Below are 27541 nucleotides of genomic sequence, written 5' to 3'. Positions count from 1 at the left end.
GTTGATATCCCTAGTTCACCGATTGCAGAAAACAAAAAAATGTAGATGACCTTTAATAAATGCCTCACACAAAATTTACCTTCACCACCACCCTCAAAAAATTTTGGAAATCTTCCAGTGTGCATATGTCAAATTGTCAAAGATTATTATGAATTTACCATAATTATTAGAATGCTGGACCCCCAGCAGAATGTCCTTCAGGAAAGCAGTAGAGTATTAGCTGTCATTCAAAACACAAAAATTGGGACACCTGGGTGGCTCAGCGGTTGAGCATCTGCCTTTGGCTCAGGTCATGATCCCATTGCCCTTGGGATCAAGTCCCACATCGGCCTCCCTGCGTGGAGCTTGCTTCTCCCTCTGCCTCTGCCTCTGCCTCTCTCTGTGTCTCTCATGAATAAATAAATAAAATCTTCAAAAAAAAAAAAACCCACAAAAATTACTTTAAGGAAGTGGTCAGTCCCATTCTTCATTAATGCAATGTTCTACTTAGAAAAATCCAGAAAGAAATCTGTTCTGTTTTGGGAGAAACTAGGGTAAAAGTATATTTTGGTGGATGAATTTGAAATTGAAAATTATTTTGTTTGTAACAATCACAAGGTACTAACAATAGTACGACATGAAAAACGCAAACATGGGCAAAGGCTTCAGGAACCTGGAATATGTCCTACTTTGTGTTATTAAAAAAACCAAAAGGTGTGACAGCATTAACAAAACACACACACACTTTCTCTTTATTCCCTTTAAGTAAAACAGCTTTTAATTTTGCTTAATTTTATCATCATAATAAACCTTATTGTAGGCTGTTCCCAATCTATAAAAGAACTGCATATTCTCCCCAAAGCATTTTTATTTGGTTGTTTGGAACCAAATACATGTTTTCTATAAAAACAATGTTATAAATTGGGACTAGTTCCTCAGCCTGGTTCCACAAAAGACTATTTGACTCATACTGTATCTGAAATACGTTTGCAGTGAAAAGACACAATTGCTGAAAATAATTCTGTTGCATAAAAGGCATTATTTCAACTACATTGTGGGCAATTCAAAGAAACTAATCATTGCTTATTTAATTGCCTTTTTGGAAAATTATATTATAAATTCTAATCAGGAACACTGGAAATAGTTGTCCTCTTCTTTCCAGCAAGCAAGCTCAAGCCACAGTTCGGGATGCTTGTTATTGTTCTGCCTCAGGTACTCTGCTCTCCACTGCTGGTGTGAACTTCTTCGCATCTAGCATCTGTAGGAACTTACACAAATCAGGCTTTTGAACTCAGACTTGCTAAATGATAAGCCTCTATATGGTCCAAATTTCAGATAAGCCAAAAGCTTATATATACATTTTTGGTTTTGGATTACAGAACCATGAGTAAAGTTTTCTTTTTCTATCTTTTTTTTTTTAAGATTTATTTATTTATTTATGATAGAGAGAGAAAGAGAGAGAGAGGCAGAGACACAGGAGGAGGGAGAAGCAGGCTCCATGCCGGGAGCCCGACGCAGGACTTGATCCCAGGACTGCAGGACCGCGCCCTGGGCCAAAGGCAGGCGCTAAACCGCTGAGCCACCCAGGGATAAAGTTTTCTATAAGAATCCTGAAGTCCTAAGATTGGGTTCGACATTATCCCATTAAAATGGGTAGCCATGGAACATGCAAAAATCCAGGGATCCCTGGTGGCTCAGCGGTTTAGCGCCTGCCTTTCGCCCAGGGCATGTTCCTGTAATAGCGGGGTCCCAGGATCTGATCCCACATCAGGCTCCTTGTGTGGAGCCTGCTTCTCCCTCTGCTTCTCTGTGTCTCTCGTGAATAAATAAATAAAATCTTAAAAAACAAATCCGACTGAGCAATTTATTGCATTTGTAAACACTGGAAAGAAGCAGAGTCGAATAGGAATGTCATAACGTTAAAGTATGATTTTCAAAAAACTATACACAAGACTACCAGATATAGAATGAACACATATTTAAGATTTTTAAAAAATATTTTATTTATTTATTTATGAGAGACACAGAGAGAGAGAGAGAGGCAGAGACACAGGCGGAGGGAGAAGCAGGCTCCATGCGGGGAGCCCGATGTGGGACTCGATCCTGGGTCTCTAGGACCACACCCTGGGCTGAAGGCAGCACTAAACCACTGAGCCATCCGGCCCGCTCTATATTTAAGATTTTATTCAATCAATTAAGGGGAATTATTAAGTTGACAAAGCCGGTTCAGAGAAGACTTGGAGAAGCAGAGATTGTATAGAGTCGGTCAAAAGAATGCTGAAATGAACTTATGGGGTTGCTAGATACAAAATCTGTTAGAACCCTGTTGTGCATTAACCTCTGCGATTATATTTTTCTAACTGGACAGAAATCTGTAAGTTACCATGTAACGTCAGTGTCTGCTTTCTAATCAAACAATAAAGAGCAAAGTCAAACATAGGCAAATTCTCCGATGGATAATTAAAGAATTATTAGGCAAACGTGTTTTTAAAATGACACTGAATGGATACTAGCCTTCTTTTTGCCTTATTTCAACTTTTGGGTGATTTTTCTTGATGGTAATTTTTTAAAATGTATCCAGAGAGAATGCACCAAGACATAGGGTATTATTTTATCCTGATTAATTATCCTGACCCTTAGCCCTGTCAGTTCAGAAACTGATTTTTTTTTTTTACTCCCAGTGTGCCTATACATTGACACAGCTCACAAAAAAACAAATATACACACATCAGACAAAAAGCAATTCATTTACAATAAAAATACAACTCACAAATATATCAGATACTCACCTCCTCTGGCTGGTACTTTATTTCCCTTAAGGAAAGCAGTAAATTGGGTCAACTTATCATTTCAACATTGCTTGATGAGAAGTGGTGAACAAGGGAAAAACCGGCCCCAGTGCATTGGACATGCACCCACCATCCCCCATTCTCCCAAATGAAGAGAGAGAGAGAGAGAGAGAGAGAGAGAGAGAGAGGGAGAGATCCCCTCCTTTCTCCAAGAGCAGGAAAAATGAATGTACCCATGAAAAGTTTAGGTTTGGGACTGGGATTTGGGAAGAGGGTGGAGGAGGGCAAGTTATTTTTAGTTCTTGCTAGTAGACTGGCTTTACCAAAGAAAATTCATTGCCCTAGACCATTTTTTAAAGTACATTTACTTTTCTTAGTAATCTCTACACCTGACTCAGAGCTTGAACTCAAAACCCTGAGGTCAAGAGTCTTGCACTTCTCTGAATGGGCCAGCCAGGCCCCCCTGCCATAGACAATTTTGGGAACTTCTAGAAACTGCAAAGCAGATTCAAAACTAAACTTCTGCCTCCTAATGGCTCAGAGTCTGCTCTCAACCTGGACAGTAGCCTGAGTCAAGTGCATAGCCCCCAAACCTGTTATTACTGTCTGAAGTTACCCCCGGAGCCTTCCCCTACACATCTACTCGTTCATACACCTCACTCGCCTTCTCTCTGAGCTCCCTGCTGCCCACTTTCACTCCTCATTACCTCCTCCTATCCCTGCTCTGGAATTTTGGTGGAATGGGGGTGGGGGGACAGGGAGAAAGAATTGATGAGGGCTGTCCTGAAACTTACTAAACTCGAAGTATATTCCGAGGCCAGAATCTTCTATTGGATAACATTCCTTCATGTGTTCCGCTGGCTGTTTGGCCCCTGGTAGCCGTTGCTTCTACAACTCAAAGATTTTTCTTTTTTAAGATTTTATTTATTTATTCACGAGACACACACACACACACAGAGGCAGAGACACAGGCAGAGGGAGAAGCAGGCCCCATGCAGGGAGCCTGACATGGGACTCGATCCCGGGACTCCAGGATCCCACCGTGGGCTGAAGGCAGGAGCCAAACCACTGAGCCACCCAGGGATGTCACAGATTAATGACATAAGGCCATTTCCAAAATTCCTGTCTTGGAAAATAAAAGACTAGGGGGAGAGCTTGATCCAGGGCACTTCCTCCCCCAAACAGAATGTACATGGGGAATGCCACACTGGATCTCTGATCTTTTTCTACACTCCATCACATCTAATTCCTATTCTTCTGATTGACTCACTCCTTCTTGATCTGTAATTTTATTGAAGATTCACATATCTGTTGTCTCGCCCTTCCTGCCCCTGGCATGAGAAAGATTCTGACTCTAAGGTGCTTTTGTCCACACTGCAGATACCACATTGCATCTCTTCCCTTAGTACAGTCTCCCCAGGTGATATCATTTAGGTGATTCCAAACAGTTGTATGGCTGTGGCTCACAAATTTGCAGCTCCAGGGCTGATCTCTCCCTTGAGCCTCAGAGGCCTTACTTTTGCAATTTACTAAATGTCCCTAAATGTACACTAGTAAGCAAGTCAAGCCTCAGCAGATAGAACAAAGAACTCCTGATTCTCTTCTCTCCCAACCTGGTCGTCTCTCATTCTCCACACACCCAGTTGCTCATCAAAAACATCAGAGACCTGGGACCACCGGGTGGCTCAGTCAGTGAAGAATCAGCCTTTGGCTCGGGTCATGACCCTGGAGGTCCTGGGACTGAGCCCTGAGTGGGCCTCCCAGCTCAGCGGGGAGCCTGCTTCTTTCTTTCCCTCCGCCCTTCTCTGTCACTGGTGCACACATGCCCTCTCACTCAGGCTCAAACAAATAAAATCTTTAAAAAAACATATCACAGTCCTTGGAATCACCAGGCCCCACCCAGTCAGCCAGTCCTATGACATGGGGCTCTCCCCTCTAAAATGCATTTCAGAATCTGCCTACTTCAAATCACATCCACTGGTACCCACCAGTTCAAGTCAGCATCTTGCCCGGACCCACTGCAATCTTCTTTTTTTTTACCCTTTGCCCTTGCTTCCATCCTTGTCTTTTTTTTTTTTTTTTTAAGATTTTATTTATGTATTCATGAGAGACACAGAGAGAGAGGCAGAGACACAGGCAGAGGGAGAAGCAGGCTCCATGCAGGGAGCCCGACGTGGGACTCTATCCCGGGTCTCCAAGGTCACGCCCTGGGTCGCAGGCGGCGCTGAACCGCTGCCCCCTTCCTGGTCTTTATTCTCCGCGCAGCAGCCGGAGGGATTCCCATGCATGACATCACACGTCCTCCCTCCTCATACGACACCTTTGCATGGATCACAGGACCCTGCGTGACCTAGCCCTGGCCTGCCCCTCTGCTCTCGCCCGCCCCCGCTCCCCACCTTAGCCGGCATCTTCCTCCCCGCCCACGTGTCCCTTACAAGTGATTTCAAAAAAGTGTGGCCGCTGCCCCCCAAGACCTCCCCTTGGAGAAGAGCGTAAGCCGCTTTCCCAGAGATGGATGAAAACCCTGGGTGGCTCTCCTGCAAGTGCCTGCGCTGACGCGCACGAGGGCTTTCTCAGGCCGGCGACAGAGAAGAGGATGGTGTCACTGGCAGGGCTTTCACCGCAATGTGTGACCCACAGGCTTGGCTCCCTTGCAGGGGTTCTCAGTCCCCGGGGCCTTCCGTGGCCGGGAGGGCGGAGCTGCGGAGGGACTTCGGAACCCGCGGAGGCCAGGTGGCCTCACCCAGCTCCCCCGGCCTGGATAGGGAGGCTATCGCAGAGGCGCCCCCCGCACCCCGCACGCCTGCACCCCGGCACCCCGGCCCCCGCCCCCAGCGGCTGCGCATCGTCTGGAATCGCCCCAGTGCGCCCCCGCCGCCCCAGTGCGCAGGCTCCGCGGCCCGTGGAGGACCGCCGCCAGGGGGCGCCCGCGCCCCGCCCGCCGCTCCGGCTCCGCCCCGCGACCCCGCCCCTCGCCGCCGGGCCGCGCGCGGAAGGCGGAAGTCGGGCGTCCGCGGCTGCGGCTCGGGCTCCGGGCGGCCCGGGGTCGCGGCTGGAGCGGCCGGGGGGGCGGCGCTTGGCGTCCGGGCCGCCGCGCTCCCCGTGAGCTGCCCCGCGGAGCCGAGCCGTGACGAGCGGTGAGTCCTCGCCCCGCGTCTCCCCGGCCGCGGCCTCGTCCCCTCCCCGCGTGCGCCCGGCGGGGCGCCCCCCCCCCCGGCCCCGCGCCCTCACCCCTGCCCCCGGGGGGGGACCTTCCTCCTCCCTTCATCTCTGCCCGCGGGGACCTCCCCCCTCCCCTCACCTCTGCCCCCGGCACCAGGGATCTGACCTCCGCCCTCACCCCCGCTCCGGGGACCTCACCCCTGCCCGCGGGGACCTCCCCTCTTACCTCTGCTCCCCCTGCCTGCAGGGACCTCACCCCTCCCTTCCCCCCTGTCCCCTGCCCGCGGGGACCGCCCCCCTCACCTCTGCTCCCCCCCCCCCGCGGCAGGAACCTCCCCCTCCCCTCACCCCTGCCCGCGGGGACCTCACCCCTCCCTTCCCCCCTGTCCCTTGCCTCCCTCCCCGCGGGGACCTTCCGTGACCCCCTGCCCCCTGCCCCCTGCCCGTGGGGACCTCCCCCAACACTCACTCCTGCCCCCACCCCCCACCCCCCGCCTGCGGGACCTCCCCCCTCCCCTCTGCTCCCGCTGCCTGCAGGGGACCTCCCCTCCCCCCTGCTCCCCCTGCCTGCGGGGACCTCACCCCTTCTCTCACCACTGCCCCCTGCCTGCGGGGACCTTGCCCCCCCCCCCCCCCGCCTGTCACCTCCGCTCCCGCCGCCTGCGGGGACCCCTCCCCTCTGCTCCTCAGCCCGTGAGGACCTCCCCCCTCCCCTCCCCCCTGCTCCCCCTGCCTGCGGGGACCCCCTCCCTTCCCCCCATCTTCCAGCGATTACCAGCCCCCCTCGTCCTTAGCCCTTCCCTCCCTGAATTGCCTCCTGGATTTTACCAGCCTTTAAGACAAAACAGACCCCAAACCTTGTAAGCTCCCATCGCTCCCTGTCACTGTCATGCTATTTTTGGGTTCCCCGTTGAACTCGGTAGAGGTCCCAGGCAGCAAGTTGTGTGTGTGTGTGTGTGTGTGTGTGTGTGTGTGTTTTTTTTTTTTTTAAGGGTTCAGATGACATGAATGTTTCCTCCCCCGCCCCTGCATTCGGCAGTCGTAGAGATTGTTCCAGACGCCGGGTTGATAAAGCTGTTCCTAGTATCTGGCTCTAGGGGAACTCCGGGTGTTGAGACTTAGGAGCGTCTTGAATGTGAACAGAAAGCACCTAAAGTATCAGCAGCTCCAGTGTGCGCTATAGGATTCGCGTGCTTTTTCGGGAGAACAGGTTTACGGGCGTCTCGCTGCCCCCGGGGGCGGGGGGGTGGGTAGAAACGAGAAAAACTGGTAAGGAAAACCGGAGCCTGTCCGTGTGAACCCGACCCCCGGCATATATACGTTAATGGGAAGATAGAAGAGGGTTTTTCTGATTTTTGAGGTTGGACAGGGTGGGAGGTGGGGGGAGGCCTACTGGTGACTTCAAGGAAGGAATGTGCTCGGTTGGGGCACCTGTCGCCCGCCGCCTGGGGAGCAGACTTGCAGGCCGCGCCGACCCAGGTGCTTCTCCGGTTCCAGAACTGGAGAGGCCGGGGCCTTGCTGTGACGGGCTCGGGTGTGTGATGCCCACCCGGTGGGGGCCGCCTCCATGGTAAAACAAGGTGTTCAGGTCCCTGCCTCCTGGAGGAAAACTGCCTCGGAAGTGCAACGCCTCTTGAATTTGTATTTGTATTTTTTTTTTAATTTATTTATTCATGAGAGAGGCAGAGACACAGGCAGAGGGAGAAGCAGCCTCCATGCAGGGAGCCCAACGCGGGACTGGACCCGGGACCCCGGGGTCACGCCCTGGGCTGAAGGTGCTAAACCACTGAGCCACCTGGCCGCCCCGTATTCAGATTGTTAAGACCTAACAATTGACCTTTTTGCAGCTCTTCTTGGCGGTTGCAGCATGTTTACAAGTCTTTGCATTTCAGGAATAGATTTGGGTGAATAGTTGTTTCTAAAGTTAGTAGCAGGTTAAAGGTACTTTCTCAGTATTTTGTTTTATATCAACTTACTCTAAAGGAGTACTGTGTTTTGCCGTGAATGAATGTTCTGTTGACTTAAAATTGACTGATTCAGGGGACCCCTGGGTGGCTTGGCAGTTTAGCACCTGCCTTCGGCCCAGGGCGTGATCCTGGGGTCCTGGGATCAAGTCCCACGTCGGGCTCCCTGCGTGGAGCCTGCTTCTCCCTCTGCCTGTGTCTCTGCCTCGCTCTCTCTCTCTCTCTCTGTCTCTCTCTCTCATGAATAAATGAAATCTTAAAAAAATATTTTGACTGATTCACATACCTTGTTGATTTCCTTAGCTTAGACCTTTAGACCCTTTCTGTTGATGCTAGAGGAACACATTTTTGGGCAGCACCATGCTCCCCCTCCTTCCCTAAGATATGTAACGGTGTCCTCTTTGGATTATAATATATACACCCAGATACTGATATGTGGGCTTAAGCCATAATTTATGACAATATTTATTCATTTGTTTAGTCTGAATACGTTATCAGTGGTTACATTCCACAATGTTTAGTTAAGGGAGTGCTTTGTCAAAAGTTCAAAAATAATAGAAGTAAAAGCCAGTGAATCACTGAAGTAGCGGTTGGTAAAAGTCTATTGTACACACCAAAATGTTTGCAAACCAGGAGCAGTTGAACCAAAACATGGAATGAGGCTTAGGGGATATTGTTGTAAAGCAGCTCACATAGTGAGAAGGCCCTGACTGAATTCTTCACAGTGATTGGGTAGAACATTAGGATTTTTTTTTAAATGATAGGGAATTGGTCTGTGGTTACTTTGTATCAGTTCCAGAAGGGAACACTTCAGGTTTTGCCTCCCATTTCCAGCAAGTTTACTTAACCCTTTTATGCTCCGTAGTTTCCACTTTCATAAAATGGGACAAAATTGTTGAATTACTATATAGAGCTGCACATCATAATAACGCATTCTTCCGGGTGCAGTTCTGAGTGCTTTGCACAAACTAATACATTTAATCCTCAGTAATTCTGAGGTGGGTACTGTTACTATCCCTATTTATAGATGAGGAAACTGAAGCAGAGAAGGTTACATAACTCTTCTGGGTCCTACACCAAATGATGGAGAAAAGAATTAAACCCCTACCATCAAATTCCAGCATCTGACTTCTTTACCACTTCACATACTGCCTCTTCAGCCAGAGCAGTGCCTCATCCTTTGTGGATCTTTTTGAGAAGAAAAAGGTATCTGTAAAAGAAGAAAGTATGGAAGTAAAAGATACAGGGTTACTGTCTTAACCCACTCTTTGGTGTAGTGGCAGCCAGGATTTTCATATGAAAATGAGACAGGCCGGGGGATAAATGTCTAGCATACTGACCAGAAGCTTACATTCTGTTTCTGGAACTGTATCTGGAACATATTAAGGTTTTCCTCAGGTGTAATTAATCTGCAGCAGAGACTTGGTTACATAGGCTATGAATTGCTTTTAGACATTAGCTTCTAATTCATAAATACTGTAACAGTTTAGAATTTGAAGGCATCCCACCTACCCATGAAAGCAATAGTTTTCCATAGGCAAATGAAACTTCACGTGGTTTTCCAGTCATTAATAATGAGACATAATCACTTGACCTGACTGAAGGCAAAAGGACATATACACATATATATTTTTTCAATTCCATTCTTTCTACATCGTAGAAATCCCCACACTGAACATTTAGAAGTACTTGTAGGATTTTAAATCTAAAAGATGAAACCAAGATCCATATTGTTAGGTTGCCCCAAATCACACATTTAGTACTTGCGTGTGATCACCTGATTCCCTGTGCATTGCTCTTCCTTGCACCGCTTGCTGGTCATACCTTATACTTGAAGGAACCTCAGTAGCATAATTCAGTTCCTCCGCACATGCTTAACGAGCACCTGTTACATGAGAAAAATTTGCACTAAGTACTGAAAATACAAAAATTCTTGACTTCAGTCACAGGAAACAGACACGTTAAGCAGATAATTATGATATAACTAAGTGTTACAGTTGAGGTACTTTTCTTCTTTTAATCTTACAGTCTTTCTCCTAGATCATGAACTGCTTAATTCAAAAGATCATAGCCATGAAGCAAAGCTTAAAGAACTTTAAAAAAGTCTCCTGTAAATAATGCCAACATAGCTAATGTATATCAACTAAAAAGTAACTTACATAGATAAGAAGTGACGTGTGTGTGTGTATGGTAAGGCATTTTTTTCTCTATTTCTACAGAGCAATTGATAAGCACGTTACTATGAGTCTGCTAAACTGTGAAAACAGCTGTGGATCCAGCCAGTCTGAAAGCGACTGCTGTCCTGCCATGGCCAGCTCCTGTAGCGCCGCAGTGAAAGATGACAGTGTGAGTGGAACCACCAGCACGGGGAACCTCTCCAGCTCTTTTATGGAAGAGATCCAGGGGTATGATGTGGAGTTTGACCCACCCCTGGAAAGCAAGTATGAGTGCCCCATCTGCTTGATGGCATTACGGGAAGCAGTGCAAACACCGTGTGGCCATAGGTTCTGCAAAGCTTGCATCATCAAATCAATAAGGTAGGTGAGCGGGGCGTTTGGATAGCGCATTCAGTTGAGCTTTCGACTCGGTCTCGACTCAGGCGGTTATCTCAGGGTCATGAGATCGAGCTCCAAGGCAGGGTCTGCACTCAGTGCAGAGTCTGCTAAAGACTCAAGGCCTCTGTCCCCTGCTCACATGTGTTTGTTCGTTTCTCTCTCTCTCAAATAACTCTTGGGGAGGAAAAGTAAGGTACCTGAGCATAAGAACTGTATCAAAGGTAACTCTATTTTGTCCTGTCCTGGCCCTCAAATAAACAGGTGAATTAGCTATTTCTACTTAGAGCAGTTCTGTTACAGACTAGGGGATGTCTCTATGCTGTAAGAAGATGATATAGGATAAATGTGCCTTAGGGGCGCCCAGCTGGTTCAGTCGGAGCAGTGTGCAGCTCTTGATCTCAGGGTTGTGGATTTGAGCCCCATGTTGGGAATAGAGATTACTTAAAAATAAAATCTTTGGAAAAAATTTCCCTTTGATGCTGCTGCTGCTGGAATCTGATAATCTTAGCAATACAAAAAGTGTTGACTCTTAAGTGTATCAGTTATTCTTAATTTAGCCATGTTAAATTCTGTTACCTGGTGTCTATGGACAACTGTAAAATAAGCAACCAATAGTTTTTCTTTTTTCTTGTAGGTCTTTTTTTTTTAATTTAATTTAAATTAACATATGATGTATTAAAATAATTAGTATTTTTAAAGAAAATATTAGTGGATGGCTCTACCTTCATAATCTATCCAAAATCGAATCCCTCCTTGCTGCCTCCACTACTGCTGCCATCTGAATCACTGTCAGCCCTCACAGGCCTCTGGCTTCTATCCTTGCCTTCCTTTTTCCAGACTGTTTTCAGTACAACCTAGTAAAATAAGGAAGATGATGTCATCTCTGCTCAGAACATTGCAGCAGGTCATCTGAGAATAAAAGCCAAGGTCCTTGAAAGGCCCTGCATGATAGGCTCATAGTCTGTTTTCTGACCACCTCTTACTACACTCCCCTTCCTTCCACCAGTTCATTCTGCTGTTTCTTGAACCTGTCAGCTGTGCTCTTGCCCTGGGGAATTGGCTTTAACTGTTCTCCCTGTTCGGAATACTCTTACTTCAGCTAATTACTTAGCTCATACTCTTTCTTCCCCCAGTGTGGCTCTCACCTCATCGGTAACCGAGCTACCCTATTTATACCCCAGCATGCCTACCTCCTCCCCACTCCCAGCCTCCCTGAAGCTACTTATCTTTCTTCCTTAGCACTTTTCATCTTCTGAAATACCAGATAATTTGTTTATTGTCCTCTTGTTTAACTGGAGGATAAGCTCCTTTGAGAGCAGAGATTGAGATCTCTTTTACTGCTGATGTTTCCTAAGTGCCTGACACACAGTTGGTGCTCAGTAAATCATGGTTGCTTTAACCAAATGAAGGTAGATGGGATTTCCACAAGTGATTCAAATTCATCTCCTAAGAAATAGTTACATTTTACTATAATTCAGAAATAGGAATATTTTTGGATGACTGAGGGGTTCCATACAGAACAAAAATAATGAAGAATTGGAGGGGATTTTATGTTTTTCAATAAATAGTTATATTGATAAAATCATTCTTAAGTCAGTTAAGCTGGCTTAGTCTTACAAGTTTTTCTCTTTGAGCTTTTGAATTAATGTTAGTATGAAACTTGAATTTAGGGTAACCACTTCCATACTTGGAACTTGGTTTAAGTTGTAAGGGAACATGTAACTTGTGTCAGTTCTTGGGAAAAAATGTGTTGCCCTTTGTTGAATTGGTAAGATCTGTGGAGAGTAGGTTTTCTCACCCTCTTCACATGGCATTTGGGGCCAGATAATTTTTTATTGTGGGAAATTATTTTGGGGTGATTTAGTAACATTCCTGGCCTCTGCTCATGGATGCCGTGGTATCCCCCGCTCCCTAACTCTGACAGCCAGAGTGTCTCCAGACGTTGCCAAATGTCCCATGGGCAGCAGAATTGTCCTGGTTGAGACCACTGGTTTAGAATGTACGTGAGAGTGATGTTAAAGGCTCGGTTTTTGTTGTTGTTTATAATGATTTTTGTTCATATAGTTGTATAGGCGATAAAAATGGATTGTTGGTTTTCCTGTAGGTAAAAATAGATAGTATTTTACCAAGTGTCACACATCCCAGGAAGGTAGCTAATCTTCAGCAGTTTTTTAATAGCAAAGTTCATGCAAGTAGTGGGACAATGGTCTGAAAAGGAAGTAAAACCCACAGAAGGAAGTCTGAGCCTTTTTTTTTTTTTTTTTCCTGTCTCCCTCTAAGTTAGAAATGACCACTTAACTTTAACTCTGAAGTTCTTAAAGGAACAGCTCTGGACTTTTTCATCTGTTCTAGTCATTCAGGGCATTGAAATGTATTGCAGTTCCATTCCATTTTTTTTTAAAGATTTATTTATTTATTTATGATAGACATATATTATATATATATATAGAGAGAGAGGCAAAGACACAGGAGGAGGGAGAAGCAGGCTCCATGCCGGGAGCCCGATATGGGACTCGATCCCGGGACTCCAGGATTGCGCCCTGGGCCAAAGGCAGGCGCTAAACCGCTGAGCCACCCAGGGATCCCTCCATTTTCTTTTGCAGTGATTGCTAATGCTGTGGAGAGTGGTTTCCAGTTTACTCTGTAAGGCTGTTTGTATTTTCTCTCAGTTATCCATCACTTAGGTTTGGGCATCTATTTCTGTGCTTCTTAGAAAGTGTTTGAGGCCTCATAAGGACCATGTCTCCCACCTCTGTTAGTTCTAAGACCTTTAACAGCACACCCCATTTTGTAGCAGCTTTCCACCTGCAAGAGCAATTAGCACTGCTCGTTCACACATAGGGCGTGTTCAACAAATATTTGAGTGATTGAGTAGCCTACCTGACCTGCCGCATTTTGTCAGTGAAGATTGAGACATCTCAGAAAGTTAAAGGGGAGTGACAGATAACCAACCTTCCTGGGGATGGTTTTTCCATTATAAGATATTGAAATAAATCACTGGGAATCAGGACATAGAAGTGCTCTAACTACCTACTACTCTGTACCTTTTTTTAAAAAAGATTTTATTTATTTATTCATGATAGACAGAGAGAAAGAGAGGCAGAGACACAGGCAGAGGGAGAAGCAAGCTCCAGGCGGGGAGCCCGATGCGGGACTCGATCCCGGGGCTCCAGGATCACGCCCTGGGCCAAAGGCAGGCACCAAACCACTGAGCCACCCAGGGATCCCCTACTCTGTACCTTAAACACAAAGGAAACCTTCTGTTGCCTGTGGACCAGAGTATTGTAATGACTGTTCAGAGTAAGCCTAAAAATGTGGCCACGTAGGGTGCTAATTGGTTTAATTTTTACTTAATGAGTGAGCCGCACACTACAGACATGCTGTTGGCCCATGAGCAGCACATCTAGTTCCGTTTCACTAGTGTGTTGTACAGCTGCTAACAGGAGAGAGGCCTGCCAGACTGCCAAAATTCTCACCCTTAACTTTTCATTTCATGCCAATCAAAATATGATTCTATTCCGTTTTCTCATTTTTTGCTTTAAATCTATCCCCAAATCTAAAATGCCACATAGTTTTTGATAGATTACCAAATAGTGCTAGTTGTATTCATTTCAGTAAAGAACACTCATTAGACTGTCCACAAGAGAACCGTTTATTTTGGTGATATGCAATAAAATGTGTTAAATTATTTTCCATAGGAAATAATCAATGGAGAATTTATATGTGATGAATTATAAAGTTTGTGTTTTCTAGCGTTAATTTTTGTTTAAATCTACTAAATGTATGTATCTTCTTTCTTTTAGGGATGCAGGTCACAAATGCCCAGTTGACAATGAAATACTCCTGGAAAATCAACTGTTTCCTGACAATTTTGCAAAACGGGAGATTCTTTCTCTGATGGTGAAGTGTCCAAATGAAGGTTGTTTGCACAAAATGGAACTTAGGCATCTTGAGGTATTAAAATTATTTTCTAGCAGTTAGCATATATGCGTGGCAGTTCCCAGAGGACAGGCACTTTGCTGTGTCCTATGTATGCCTAGCATATAATAACTGGTTAATAAATTCTTGCTGAACTAATGCCAGTTCTTTCATAATTGAATATAAATATGAGTAGAAACCATAAATTTCTTATTCCATATATACTCTGACTTTGCCCCAGTAATTAATAAGAAGAAGGATGTCAGTATTCTGCTACAAGTGTAAGTTTTTTAGTTGAACATTATCTGCAATAAAACAGAGGAGCATTTCAAATATAAAGGTCATATGTTAACCTCTTAATTTTGTTTCTCTCATCTTGAAATAAGCAACAAATTCTATCATCTTAGTGTCCTAGCCATGCTTTTTTTCCTCTTTTTATAAATCAAACATTTTATTATGAGCCAAATGGAGTCCTCCTACAGCTTGAGATTAGCTGAAGCAATCAGATAAAAGCATTGCTTTTAAATGAAATAAAACAATTCTTAGCTTGGTTGTTTTACAAGAAGTTAAATATTGGTCATGTTCTATTTGAAATTTAGTGTTTAAAATGTATTTGCAACATGCCCACCTTTATCTCCTTTTAAAGAAGGAATGCTCCTTTTGACACAGTACTAAATTGATAATCAGAAAATCTGACTTCTTTCCCTAACTGGATACATGAACCTGAGAATTCACATTCTTTGTATAAACTTGTTATTCACAACCATTATTTAAATTCAATGAGGAGCACCTGGGTGGCTCAGTCCATTAAGCATCCAACTCTTGATTTCGGCTCAGGTCATGATCTCAGGGTCGAGGGATCCAGCCCCATGTCAGGCTCTGCGCTCAGTGTGAAGTTAGGCTTGTCCGTCCCTCTCCTCACTTTCTCCTCGCTTGTCCATCTCTGCTTGCTTTCTTTCTCTCTCTAAAATAAATAAAATCTTTAAAAATAAATTAAAAATAAATTTAGTAAGACCTTCATATGGTGTGTGCTAGACAAAGCAGGTTCAGTAGCCAGATCTATATAGAAGGTACATTCATAGATTTTTAGTACATTCTTAGATTATTTTAGAAAATTTCATAAGGATTGGCAAATCCTGATCAGTTACTTTTTCCTTATTATAGGATCACCAATTACACTGTGAGTTTGCTCTCATGAATTGTCTCCAGTGCCAACGTACCTTCCAAAAATGCCAACTTAATATTCACATTCTCAAGGAGTGCCCGAGGAGACAGGTTTCTTGCATGAACTGTGCTGCATTGATGGCATTCGAAGATAAAGAGGTATGTACTAACCTGGATTTATTAATTTCACTACTACTTTCAGAAAGATTTTTAATGTACATTTGAGGGTATAAAAGAGGATATTACTCCAAATCTGAGTCAATATTACCAGTGGTGGGAAGATTGATTTTTAAGAAAGACGGTTCAGTAAACCATTTTGGTAAGTAAATTTTGGGTTTATACTTGTATATCTTTCTTAGAAAACATTGTTTATACTACTTAACCACTGTAGTAGATCTGCAAGTAACACAAGCTTCTAGGAAGGACATATACTGATCCCCTTTTCTCTGTGATATTTTAATGACCAATTTTGGATTGGAGCCAAGTAGAATGATTACTTTATCAGACTTACACTTTCCTCTTTGAAAAGGAAAATGGGTGGTTAAAACTTTTACAGAGGATAAATTAAATACCACGGAGTATGTTCCTATGGTGATAATTTATTGAGCTGTACCCATGTGATAAAATCACTTTTCTCTACATAGGTAATAGTTCAATTAACACTTTTACTTGTAAAAAGAAACATCACGGTGCTTGACCACATCATAATGATAGAGCAGTTTTCCACTCAGAAACTGAGATGCAGAGAGGTTAATTTTATGTTAATACAGTCAGTGGCAAGGCTAGCACTAAGATGTAGTCCAGGATTCCTATCCTATGTCCTCTTTATTAAAATCATCTACCTATAATTTATGGGGTTTTTTTATAATTAAGATTTCTTTAAACTTTATTTCTTACAAATTCATATTGGTAATTTTCTCTACTTTCTTAGAAGGTCAAGCATATTCATTAAGTTAATGAATTACGAAAAGAAGTTAGCTAACTTGCTAAACATGTAGAGAAGTCTGAGGCATAATTAGAGTAAATTGATGTCTTCCTAAATTTCATGAAGTTAAGTGGACTTAACCTGGAAGCTTAATTACTTCTCAGCATATTAACTAAGTTCATTGTATTCTGGAACACAAAGCTCACCTTCCTGGGGCATATGAGAACCTGGGTACCAAAGCCTCTTGCCCTAATAATATGTTCTTTTAACCGTCCTGGTAAGAGTTTGAATCAAGTTGTCATGGTGCTGCTAGAAATTTTCAGAAGAGAGCCTTTGCAGAATTATATTATTGGTAAATTTTGTGCAAACTAGTGGCAGATGCTCTGCCTCAGTTTAAAAGTAATTTTAAAGATTTTCTAACATACTACTCGTGTTCTTTCAAAGAGCAAGAAAGCGAGATGAATCTTTATTATACTGGCTCCCTTTGGAGACAAAATGACCTTTGTACATTATTCTTACATTACTGTTTCATACAGATTGAGGTCCTTAATTTTTTTAATGGTGAATTATTTTTTATAAAAATAGATTGTTCTTACTTTTTCAGATTTCCTAATGCTTTTTTAAAATATTTTTCTAATAAATTTAGATCCATGACCAGAACTGTCCTTTGGCAAATGTCATCTGTGAATACTGCAATACCATGCTCATCAGAGAACAGGTATAATGATTCCCTTCCATAAAATAATATTTTCATCAATAGATTAAAGAAATGAGTTAGGTTTTTAATTGAGAATTTAAATCAATAAAGCAAAATGAATACAGGTTGAAGTAGTAGTAAAACTGAAAAGTTTTCACATAAATTAATATAGTACTTTCGGAAAGAACAAAATATTCAGCCTAAATACTTAAAATTTGTACATTAACATAATATCCATGTTTATGTGAGTAATCCAAAAAAATCTCCATTTAAAGAAGAAATACATATTTTGCACACTGTGGAACAGGGATTTTTAGTGTCCAAAGATCAGCTGAAAGTGAGAGAACAATGAATAAGAAAAGCAGGTCTGTTCAGTAGCAGAGCATTATTTGTAGCTGTAGCCCCTGAGACATGTGGGAACATTTTGAGATTTCCAACATTAGTAGCACCTGTTCATTTGTGCTGTAGGTCGTTAGTGGGCATCATCAGAAGTAGTAGTTATAACAGAATACTGTACATTTGTACTAATAGAGAAAGGAAAATTCCACCTGATGGCTATCTTTTGACATTTGGGGAGTTTACCCACAAAATATGAATATTAGTCACTAAATATTTATATACCCATGAAATCTGCAAACCCAAAGATCATAATTGATTACCTTAATAAGTAGCAGCAAGCAAAACCTGTCACTTGACTAAATTTTTCCATGTGTCTTTTAACAGTGTCTTTTAGGTTTTTTTCCCCAAAACAGAACCTTAATTTAAAGGTGTTAAACTTCTTTCTGCTTATGAAGTCTCACCTTAGTTTTCTTTTTTGCTCTGCTTTAATATTTAGAGGAAACCATGTATCATATATTAGACCCAACAAAAATAAAATAAATAGGAAAAAACCCTAGGTTAAGAGAAAAATCTAGGTTTTGATCTTGGCTGTGCCCCTAACTTGCGCACTGTTCTCTGATAAGAAAGTTGATATTCTAGATCTGGAATCAGCAGGCTAGCCCACCAGCCATTCTGGCCCACTGCTTGTTTGTGTAAATACATTTTATAGGACACAGCTATGCCCACAAGTCTGTCTGTTGTATATGGCTAGTGTACTACAATGGTAAAAGTTGAATACTTGTGACAGAGACTATAAGACCCACAAAGCTGAAAATACTTATTATCTGTTCGTTTACAAAAAAAATTCTGCAGACCGCTGTTACAGATATTGCAAAATGAAGAATTGGCTGTCTGCTTGAAGTATCTATGAATACAGGCAAACAAAATTTCTAAGGGGCATTTGGCACCACTTTCAAAGAATGTGATTCTGCATAAATGGATCTCACCTCAAAGAATATGTTTTAGAGTCCCCTAATCAAAGGCTGAAACTTTCTTTAGAACTTTTATTAACGTGCTTAAAATACCTTCTAACATCTGCATCTCCTCATAGTAACCAAAACATGCCCTGGTTAAAAGAAAGTAAGATTTATGAGAGCCAAACATGAGGGAAATAATGGCTGCAGCCAGTTAACTGCATACCTCAGTTAACTGGTCCCTATTAAATGGCCTGGACCACAGTGAGAGTCTGGAGTTTGCAGTTGTAGTTGCCATCGTAAGGTGCTTTTCTCTAAAATGCCACTAGAGGGGGTCAGTTCCTAGCAATAGAAACATTTTCTGGAACTTTGAGCGATTTAGGGGGATGATCTGAGATGTTGCCCTTTCCTTTCTCTGTGACTTGGAAGTAAATACTATTTTCATCTTTGTAGGCTACCTGGTTTTTGTTGTAACTACTCAACTCTGCACTGTGCAAAAGCATCCATAGATATGATTTTGTTTCGATGCAATGTAAATCTTTTTTTTTTTTTAAATCTTTATTTCAAATGTGGTCTCATTAAACTAGAACATGATATGCAAGGAGAACCATTTTTCAACCTTTGTTTTGGTTTCAGATGCCTAATCATTATGATCTAGACTGTCCTACAGCCCCAATTCCATGCACATTCAGTACCTTTGGTTGCCATGTAAAGGTAAGTTGAGTTTTTTTCTTTTAATTCTGGAATATCAAAGAAAATTCTGTTCTATAGTGGAGTCAAGAATACCAGTGGAAGGGAATATGGCTGACATGCACTGTATATGAGTTTTGAGCTCCAAAGAGAAATTGAGTCAGAATATTGATTTGGGGAAGGTAGTTCATGATGATAATGGTAGATGCGATTGAGATCATATAGCGTGAGTGTACAGGAAGGAGAAGCAGACCATCAAAGGAGTCGAGTAGACCGTATTAGAAACTGGTGAACCAGGCAAGAAACGGTGGTATTGTTATGCTTTCCAAAATTAGTTCAAGACTACTGATCAGTTGTGTCAAATATTTGAGATTGATGGTTATTTTTTTAAAGATTTATTTATAAATTTGAGGAGAGAGCAAGCACGTGCAGGGGGAGAGGCAGAGGGGTGAGTCTTAAGCAGACTCCCTGCTGAGCACAGAGCCTAGCAGACCATGGGGCTCAGTCTCACAACCCTGAGGTCATGACTTGAGCTGAAACCAAGAGTTGGCCGATTGACTGTACTGCCCAGGCACCCCAGAGATCAGTGGCTATTAATGATAAGTCATTCTTTCTGGAGAGGGCAGCTACACTTTTGCTTTCTTTCACATTATGCTTTTTTATGTGACTTTTTTTTTTTATAATCATGCATTTAGTAATTTTAAGAATAACGTGAAGAAATGGTATGTAATACCAATTACATTTTATGGAAAGATTCTGTATTGTATGCATGGAGAAAAAGACTTGAAGGAAATGTATCAAAATGTTTAATGGTATTAGATGAGATCATAGGTAACTCATTTTCTTTGGTCATCTGCATTTTCTGTTTTTCAGTAATGTACATGACTTACTTTTGTAATAAAAGTTATATCATAAATATTTTTTCATGTAACAGAATGTTCTTGATGACATGAGTGTGAAGATATGAAAGATTATACTTTGCAGTAGTTTTGTAAAACAAATGAATTGGAGACAGTACAGATGGAGTACTCTCAGTTGTAAAAGGAAGAAGGAGAAAATGGGATTAACTAAAAAGAGACGAGATCAATTGAGAGGTGACTTTTTTTTTTTTCAATAGGAAAGTTATAATGTATTCTGAGGGAAAAGGGTTTAGGTTTATGAAGATAAAGGAGAAGCGATATAACTGGGCAAAACCTCTGAGGTCTTGAGAAGGTGGGTGTCACTGAGAGCCCAGGTGAGGCACTAATGTTGGACAAGCAGAGAGTCCTCTCTGAGTCAAAAGAAAAGGATGAGTGTAGATCCCAATACTTTTATAGGTGGGAGAGAGGTTTTGAGTGAAGGGTGAGAGTATTTAGCACATAGCCTTACTTTTTCAGTGAGTGAAGAGACAAGATCATCTCATCGGATCAAGAAGTTGATGAAGACCAAAGGTCGTAGGGGATTGAGGGAAATGATGACATGACTTAAAAACCTTTACTTTGGCTTGTCAGGGTCCCTTTCCTGGTCCTCACAGTCTCTAGTTCAACCTAAGGCTTGTGCTTGATTTTTAGATGCAGAGGAATCACTTGGCACGCCACCTACAGGAGAATACCCAGTCACACATGAGAATGTTGGGGCAGGCTGTTCAGAGTTTAAGCCTTGCTTTAGCTCCTGTACCTCAGCGTGATGTGCCGCCGTATGATTCTTCCTCGGTGTCCCGGGTTTCCAGCACGTGTCACCCAGAGGTTCAGAATTTCCAAGAAACCATTCAGCAGTTAGAGGGTCGTCTTGTAAGACAAGACCATCAAATCCGAGAGCTAACTGCTAAAATGGAAACTCAGAGCATGCATGTAAGTGAGCTCAAAAGAAATATTCGAACCCTTGAGGACAAAGTTGCTGAAATAGAAGCACAGCAGTGCAACGGGATCTACATCTGGAAGATCGGCAACTTCGGGATGCATCTGAAATCTCAGGAAGAAGAGAAACCTGTTGTCATTCACAGCCCTGGATTCTACACAGGGAAGCCTGGGTACAAACTGTGCATGCGCCTGCACCTCCAGTTACCAACTGCTCAGCGCTGTGCTAATTATATATCCCTCTTTGTCCACACCATGCAAGGAGAGTATGATAGCCACCTCCCCTGGCCCTTCCAGGGTACAATACGCCTTGCGATTCTTGATCAATCTGAAGCGCCCGTCAGGCAAAACCATGAAGAGATAATGGATGCCAAACCAGAGCTGCTTGCCTTCCAGAGACCCACGATCCCACGGAACCCAAAAGGTTTTGGCTACGTGACTTTTATGCATCTGGAAGCCCTAAGACAAAGAACCTTCATTAAGGATGATACTTTATTAGTACGCTGTGAGGTCTCTACCCGCTTCGATATGGGCAGTCCCCGGAGGGAAGGTTTTCAGCCACGAAGTACTGATTCAGGGATATAGCATCCCTGCATTTGTTCAAAAAAAAAAAAAAAAAAAAAAACAAAGTCTGGAGAAAGGAGTGTCTTTCCTTGCCTTGTTCTCAGTAGTATGCAAACCAAAAAAGAAGTGGGAAAAATATAGTCCTCACCAGTGAATGTTAATAGATCACTTACCCCTTCTTCCTGTTACAAATCTCTGAACCAGTTTTTCTTGGGAATCTACATGTTCTCTGCTTTTTCAAAAACCGAAGTGCCTGTGGCATATTGCAGCAGCTCTTTTGTCATTTAGTATACCTCTTTGTTGTACTTCCATGGGCTTTTGCTCCAGTGTGTTTTATTGTCAAAAAGCCCATGGTTGGACTAGTAAAGCTCAAACCTTTAGAAATAATAATAATGGACATTCCTTAAAACTTCAGCTTATTTTTATATTATATGTAATATATTAAACTTGAGAATCACTACTGCCTCGTGCTGGTGCCAGCGAGAATTATTATTCTGGAGCTGAGTTCTCATTTTATTTGACCTTGTATGGATTTCAGAGGATTTGAGCCTTAATCCTTGGAAAGCTTAAATTCTCATTCACTCCAATCCCCCTGCCCCAGGGTGTTTACTAAGGATGTTCAGAAACTAGTTTAAACCCTAAATATTACCTTACTTATTTAGTGTAAACACCCTGTCTTCTTGTTTGAGTATTTTATTCTATCTGGCTTACGTATTTCCTTGAGGCTACAAGTAGCATCTTCTCCAGAGTTGAGAATGCTGAGAACAATGTGGGTACCAACTGCCCAGTATTATACTATACATCCCTTTTTGTCCATTTGGTGCAGAGTGAATTCCACAGCTTTACATATGTTCTCTGTGGCTTAATGCTTGTGGGATAAGGAGATGCACACGGACAATCTCCAATGTAAAAAATGTGTCTCAACTAGTCAGCCAACAAGGCACCTCCCCGGTGGTGAAAGGAGCTATCTGAGCCAGAAATTTTCAGCTCATTTAAACACTCTCTGGTAGTTGTTAAATGGAACAAAACTGATTTCCTAAAAACAGAATTTCCTAATATTTGGGAGGTCACTGGAGATACACATGAGAGGTCATCAAACCAAGGTGGGAAGCCCTAGTGGTTGTGTCAGGACTTAGCCTGAGTAGGTTGCTTTGGTCCAACAGTAGGTAGCTGAGGAGGGTCATGTGGAATGTGTGGAAGTGGCTAAAGGTTCCCAATAGGGAGGGGTGATTTTTGTGGTGTTAATTTGTTAAGGCCTATAGACATTAAATATTATAGTGAAATCGTGTTCTCAGGGAGTCCCACAGCTAATATAGGCTCTTAGAAGAATCTGAGAGGACCCACGTGCTATGCTGTTCACTCAAGATTGTTTAATGCTGTCTGGTCGTGAGAGATGGAATTGTATCTTTCTCGAGGGGCCGAATCAGAGCTCCCCGACCAGCATCCAAGATGAGCCTTAATTTCAAGAGGAAGCCAAGAGACCTTGTCTGTGGAGAAGAGGGGTTTTGGTTCCAGGCAGACCCAGCAAGTGTCACTTTGACCTTTCCCTTTACTTGTCTCTCTGCCCTCCCTCTCTACCCCACATTTAGGCTCCTGCTCTGCTCTCATGGGTTTACGTTACACAGCGAAAATAAAGGTTACGCAGAGATCCTGTTCTGCACAATTACCACTCCAGCCACCTGCTCATCACTGGTTCCCAGTTCACTTCCTGGCAAGTCGGTGTCCTCTAGCTGCTGCTGTGCCTTCCACCCAGCTCCTGAGAATCCTTGCAGCCCCACCGTCTAGGTTGGGAGCCCTGCACTGCTGCTGCTAACTGATTGTTTTTCAATGAATAATTGTTGAGCTCCATTTAAAAAGTAAATGGTAGGCTTTTTTGTTGCTGCATAGAAAAAAGCCTGAAGGAAATACGCTGAACTATTTTTGATGATTTCTTCTTTGCGCTTTCTTAATATGTTTTACATTTTCTGCAGTAAACCTCTATTTTATCAGAGGGAAAAAGAAATGTTGCCACAAAACATTCAACCCCACCAAAAAAGGAAATGCTATTTAAAAGCTTCCTGGTCAAATATCTATTAAAAGCATGGCTGTGCTTTAGGTACTGAAGCCAGTCATTTCCTGCTTTGGTTAGTTTAATGTTTTTCTACTAACTCTACTTAATCCAAACCAAAACAGTTTTTTGCCTACTCTCAACTTCTAGCTTCAGGTTTCTCATCTGTAAAATAAGAAGTTGCTTTAGATGTTTCTAAGGCCCACTCCACCCGTGAAATTCTGTTTTAAGAAATTAAGTCCTAACCAGAGCATTGACAATGCTTATTAAAGGATTTTGCCAGTAGGAAATTGTTCTACCTTGTTTTTTGCTGACATCATACTGTACTTCAAATGTAGTTTCCCATCAGCTGGGTCTCATCCTAATTCAAAGAAGCAATTTTTTTAAACCCCCAAACGTTTCGCATTTTGTAAGAAACTAGGAACTTAACACTGGTCATTCACTGTGAATACAAAAGTAACGATGGTCAAACTGTCATTCCAAATAGAAACTTTTGCTACAACTTCAACTCAGAATCAAGCCTGATATGGAAAAACTGGTCTCCCATATTTTTCAAATCTGCCGTACTCAAACATGCTGGTTTCACTCAACAGGCTTTCAAGTGTTTGTGCTGCGCATTTTTATTTTATTAACCTTTTAACGTGTTGATCTTCTGACATCATTCTCAAACATAGCGAAATTGTTTCTTTTCCCAGAGATGTCCAAGCCAGTGTTGGAAGGAGCTGACCACAAATCCTGTATTTTGCTGTGGGAAAACAAGGATGTCGATTCGTAGTTGGTAGTTTTTACGGCCCTTTGGCCGGCTCTGCAGTGACAGCTCCAGGCTATACCACAGTGTGGTTCAGCTCTCACTGTGGGGACGAATCAAGTGAAATAGAATGAAAGACGAGCTTCTTCCTCTAATAATGGACTAATCTAGAGATGTTGGATGATATCTGACAGTTTTTGTGACAGGTATAAAATTCTGTTCTCCGTTACTGTTTCTGTACCAGTAAGTCTTTAGGATAAACTAAGCACGAATTAGGAATTATGAATTATGCATGCAATTAGAATTCATTCTCCTTAAATAAGAGGAGAATGCTTGTCATTCCTTTATCCAGGGAATCCTCAGATCTCTGGTGACCAGAAAAGACTCTTAATTAGTAGAGAGGTTTTTCTAACTTAAGACTTGAAAGCACTGTACTTCAGTTCAGTTACTCTAGCTCTTTTTTTTTTTTTTTCTGGCCTGCCTCAAATTATGCTCATCGTTTATATACAATACCCTTAGGTGTGTTTTGTGATGCCTACTTCCACAAAGCCTAAGCAGTGCAATGCCTTAAACAGTGAAAAAAATGGACAGTAGCCCTTTGTATTTTTCGTTCAAAATACACATTTTTTTCTAAATTTTCCAGATTCACCCGATAAGCTATAGTAAGTTTCACAGTTGATACCATTGTATTGTATAATGGGGAATGGACACTTGCAAATTCCCAGTATCCCAACTTTCCCAGAAGGTTGATTTGATGAAATCAAATTAGATGGACCTCTGTAGATTGTAATATTCAATTACAGCCTTCATACGTTTGCAAAGAGATGCCTACTTGTTTCTCTAAATGTCACCTACACCTTTAATGTTGATTTTAAAGCTTTTTCCTCCCCCAAAATTGTTACCATTAAGTTATGAAATACTGAAAAATTCTAGATGGGGCAAGCATCTTGTACATGAGGAGATGTGGTGCTCTTTTTTTTTCCCCCCTCTCTGAAAGTACTTTCTCAGTCGGACACTAGCTCTACCTCCAGGACTAGAGGGGAAGGAGAGGCCGACTCTTCTGCTCCCTCCAGGCCTGCAGCTAGCTCTGAATGTCCTCCTGGGGAAGTCACCAGGGCACAGCCGCAGTGCTCTGCTTCCCAGCCGTGGCTTCTGAGAGCCTCCTGTGAGCTTCCCTGCTTCTGCAGGTCGAGTGTGTTTATCCCAAGGCTCTTGCAGGTGGATTTCAAGGTAAAAGCTGAAGTGCCAGGGGAGAGAAGAGCATATGGATTCCTGTATTCCAAGAAAGAAGTGCTGCCAGTCTTAGGAGCACATAATGACAGTTTTACTCCAGTCCACACAGGAATAAACTGAGGCACCTGGTGTTCTGTTTCTGCACAGTGCCTGGCGCAGGGTACACACATGTTTAGTAATCAACAGCGAGTGAAATTACTGGTTAAAACTGACCCAATTTCTGGTAATTTGTCATGCAAGCTTTAGGTGGTACGGTATAGATGGGTTTGGTTTGGTTTGGTTTTGCCTTTCTCCCCAGTACTTTCTTTAAGAAATTTTACAGACATGCAGAAATGTTGGATGAATTGTATAATGAACAACCACCACCTAGAATCTACAAGTAACATTTTGTAACATTTGCTTTATCACTTAGTAGATGTTAATTTTAATGAGACTTCAAGTTTGGCTTCTCTTTTAAAAATTTCTCTGAGATAATTAGCTTCAGTCGAGTCATCTTAAACTCTTTGGGGAAACTTGTGATATTTGAATTGTAGCTGCGATTGTGGTCCTTACTTTCAGCTAGTTTTCAACTTGTAAATCTATTATGCTGAATTTTAATCTTATTTATCTTGCCTGAAGGGATGCTTTTTATAATGGATTTATTTGAAAGTCCTCGATCAATTGTGCAGAGTATTTTAATGTTATTTTCACACTTGATGAATTATCCAATTAATTTCTCTGGTCAGAATGTAATTTGGGGCCCATTCTGCTTACACAGTGTTCCAGGATTATGTTCCTACAGGGCTGAAGAGACAGTGTAATTTAGCATATATCCCACTAAATCAGGAGCTACAAGACTTAGGTTTTACTCCTGACCATGGGCAAGTCCGTTCTCTTTGTCTTTGTGTCTGTTTATCTACCTGTAAAGAGTGGGATGGAATTTGAAATTTAGATACCATTAAATAGTGGGTAACATTTCTTAATGCTTGGGTCTACTAAGGGAGGCTATTACAAATCTGTAACTATATGACAAGCTGTGGGATGAAAACCGACTTGAAAAATGGAAGCACGTGCAGTGAGTGCTCTGAGTGTCACCAGAAAGCCTGCTGTTGCTCAGAATTTACTATTGCTACAGAAGTTGTGAGCAGTTTTCCTAATCCATCTGGACTCCAAGTGTTTTGTGAGAGGGAGTTGAATGCAAAGATGGGAGGGGACAGCTCATCACAGACCGAGAATCAAGTGTTCAGTGGAAGAGCAAGATGTGTGGAAGGAAGAGCTTAATGGCTTTACCCAGGTTCACTGCCGCGGGCACCCTCTACTGCCCCCTCCAACCGCCCCCCATCACCATGCCTAACAAAGAAGAAGGCCCTGAGCAGCACTGGGGCGCTGGTGGTCTCCACAGGTCAATGCACCTGGACTGCAGGGTTGGCAGAGGGATAAACAGGGTCCCCACTCCATTTAGTGGATAAGTGTGACCTTATTTCCAACCTAGGTTATGCCTATAGATTCACATTTATCTCACAAGGGCATTTGGAGATTTTACATTAGATCCTGTCTTAGTGGGCGCCTGGGTGGCTCAGGGGTTAAGCATCTACCTTTGGCTCAGGGCGTGACCCCAGGGTCCTAGGATTGAGTCCTGCGTCGGGCTCCCTGCAGGGAGTCTGCTTCTCCCTCTGCCTGTGTCTCTGCCTCTCTGTGTGTCTCTTATGAATAAATGGATAAAAATCTTAAAAAAGAAAAAGAATGTCTTAGTAGTGATTATAGGAGTATGACGAAAACCGTGTTTCTTGAATGGCACCTTACTGAATATTAGTGTAGCTGAAAACAAATGCCAGACCGACCTGCCTACCCACTCCCATCTGGTGTGGATATTCTCTTACCAGCAGCCTGTGTATAGCACCAATAGCTTTACCAAAGAAGTACTCTTACTTCAAATGAAATATATATAATAAAATATAATTGGTATTCTGGGTGTTTAATAAATAAGTACACTGCTTTGA

At 42.7% G+C, this 27541-nt stretch overlaps 1 protein-coding gene and 1 long non-coding RNA gene across 3 annotated transcripts; one reads left to right on the top strand and one right to left on the bottom strand.

Annotated features, from left to right (window-relative positions):
• Window positions 1-730: 730 nt before the first annotated feature.
• On the bottom strand, window positions 731-6922 carry LOC140612920 (uncharacterized). The gene is made up of 3 exons (XR_012014046.1): window positions 6788-6922; window positions 3563-3656; window positions 731-1237 (listed from the first exon to the last, which is right to left on the bottom strand). It is a non-coding gene; the product is annotated as an uncharacterized lncRNA (long non-coding RNA).
• On the top strand, window positions 5770-27541 carry TRAF6 (TNF receptor associated factor 6). Of its 2 annotated transcripts, XM_072791155.1 has the most exons (8): window positions 5799-5905; window positions 8922-9100; window positions 10114-10431; window positions 14253-14403; window positions 15532-15690; window positions 17103-17174; window positions 19082-19159; window positions 20686-27541. In XM_072791155.1, the coding sequence occupies exons 3-8, from the start codon at window positions 10136-10138 to the stop codon at window positions 21553-21555; spliced, it is 1626 nt and encodes a 541-aa protein (XP_072647256.1). In that variant the 5' UTR covers window positions 5799-5905; window positions 8922-9100; window positions 10114-10135; the 3' UTR covers window positions 21556-27541. The 2 variants fall into 2 exon arrangements, with proteins under 2 accessions (XP_072647255.1, XP_072647256.1); XM_072791154.1 differs by lacking the exon at window positions 8922-9100 and having other exon boundaries at window positions 5770-5905.

Source organism: Canis lupus, chromosome 21 (assembly GCF_048164855.1).
Source record: "Canis lupus baileyi chromosome 21, mCanLup2.hap1, whole genome shotgun sequence".
In the NCBI taxonomy this organism is placed as follows: Eukaryota; Metazoa; Chordata; class Mammalia; order Carnivora; family Canidae; genus Canis; species Canis lupus.
This window is presented reverse-complemented; position numbering and strand designations above follow the sequence as displayed.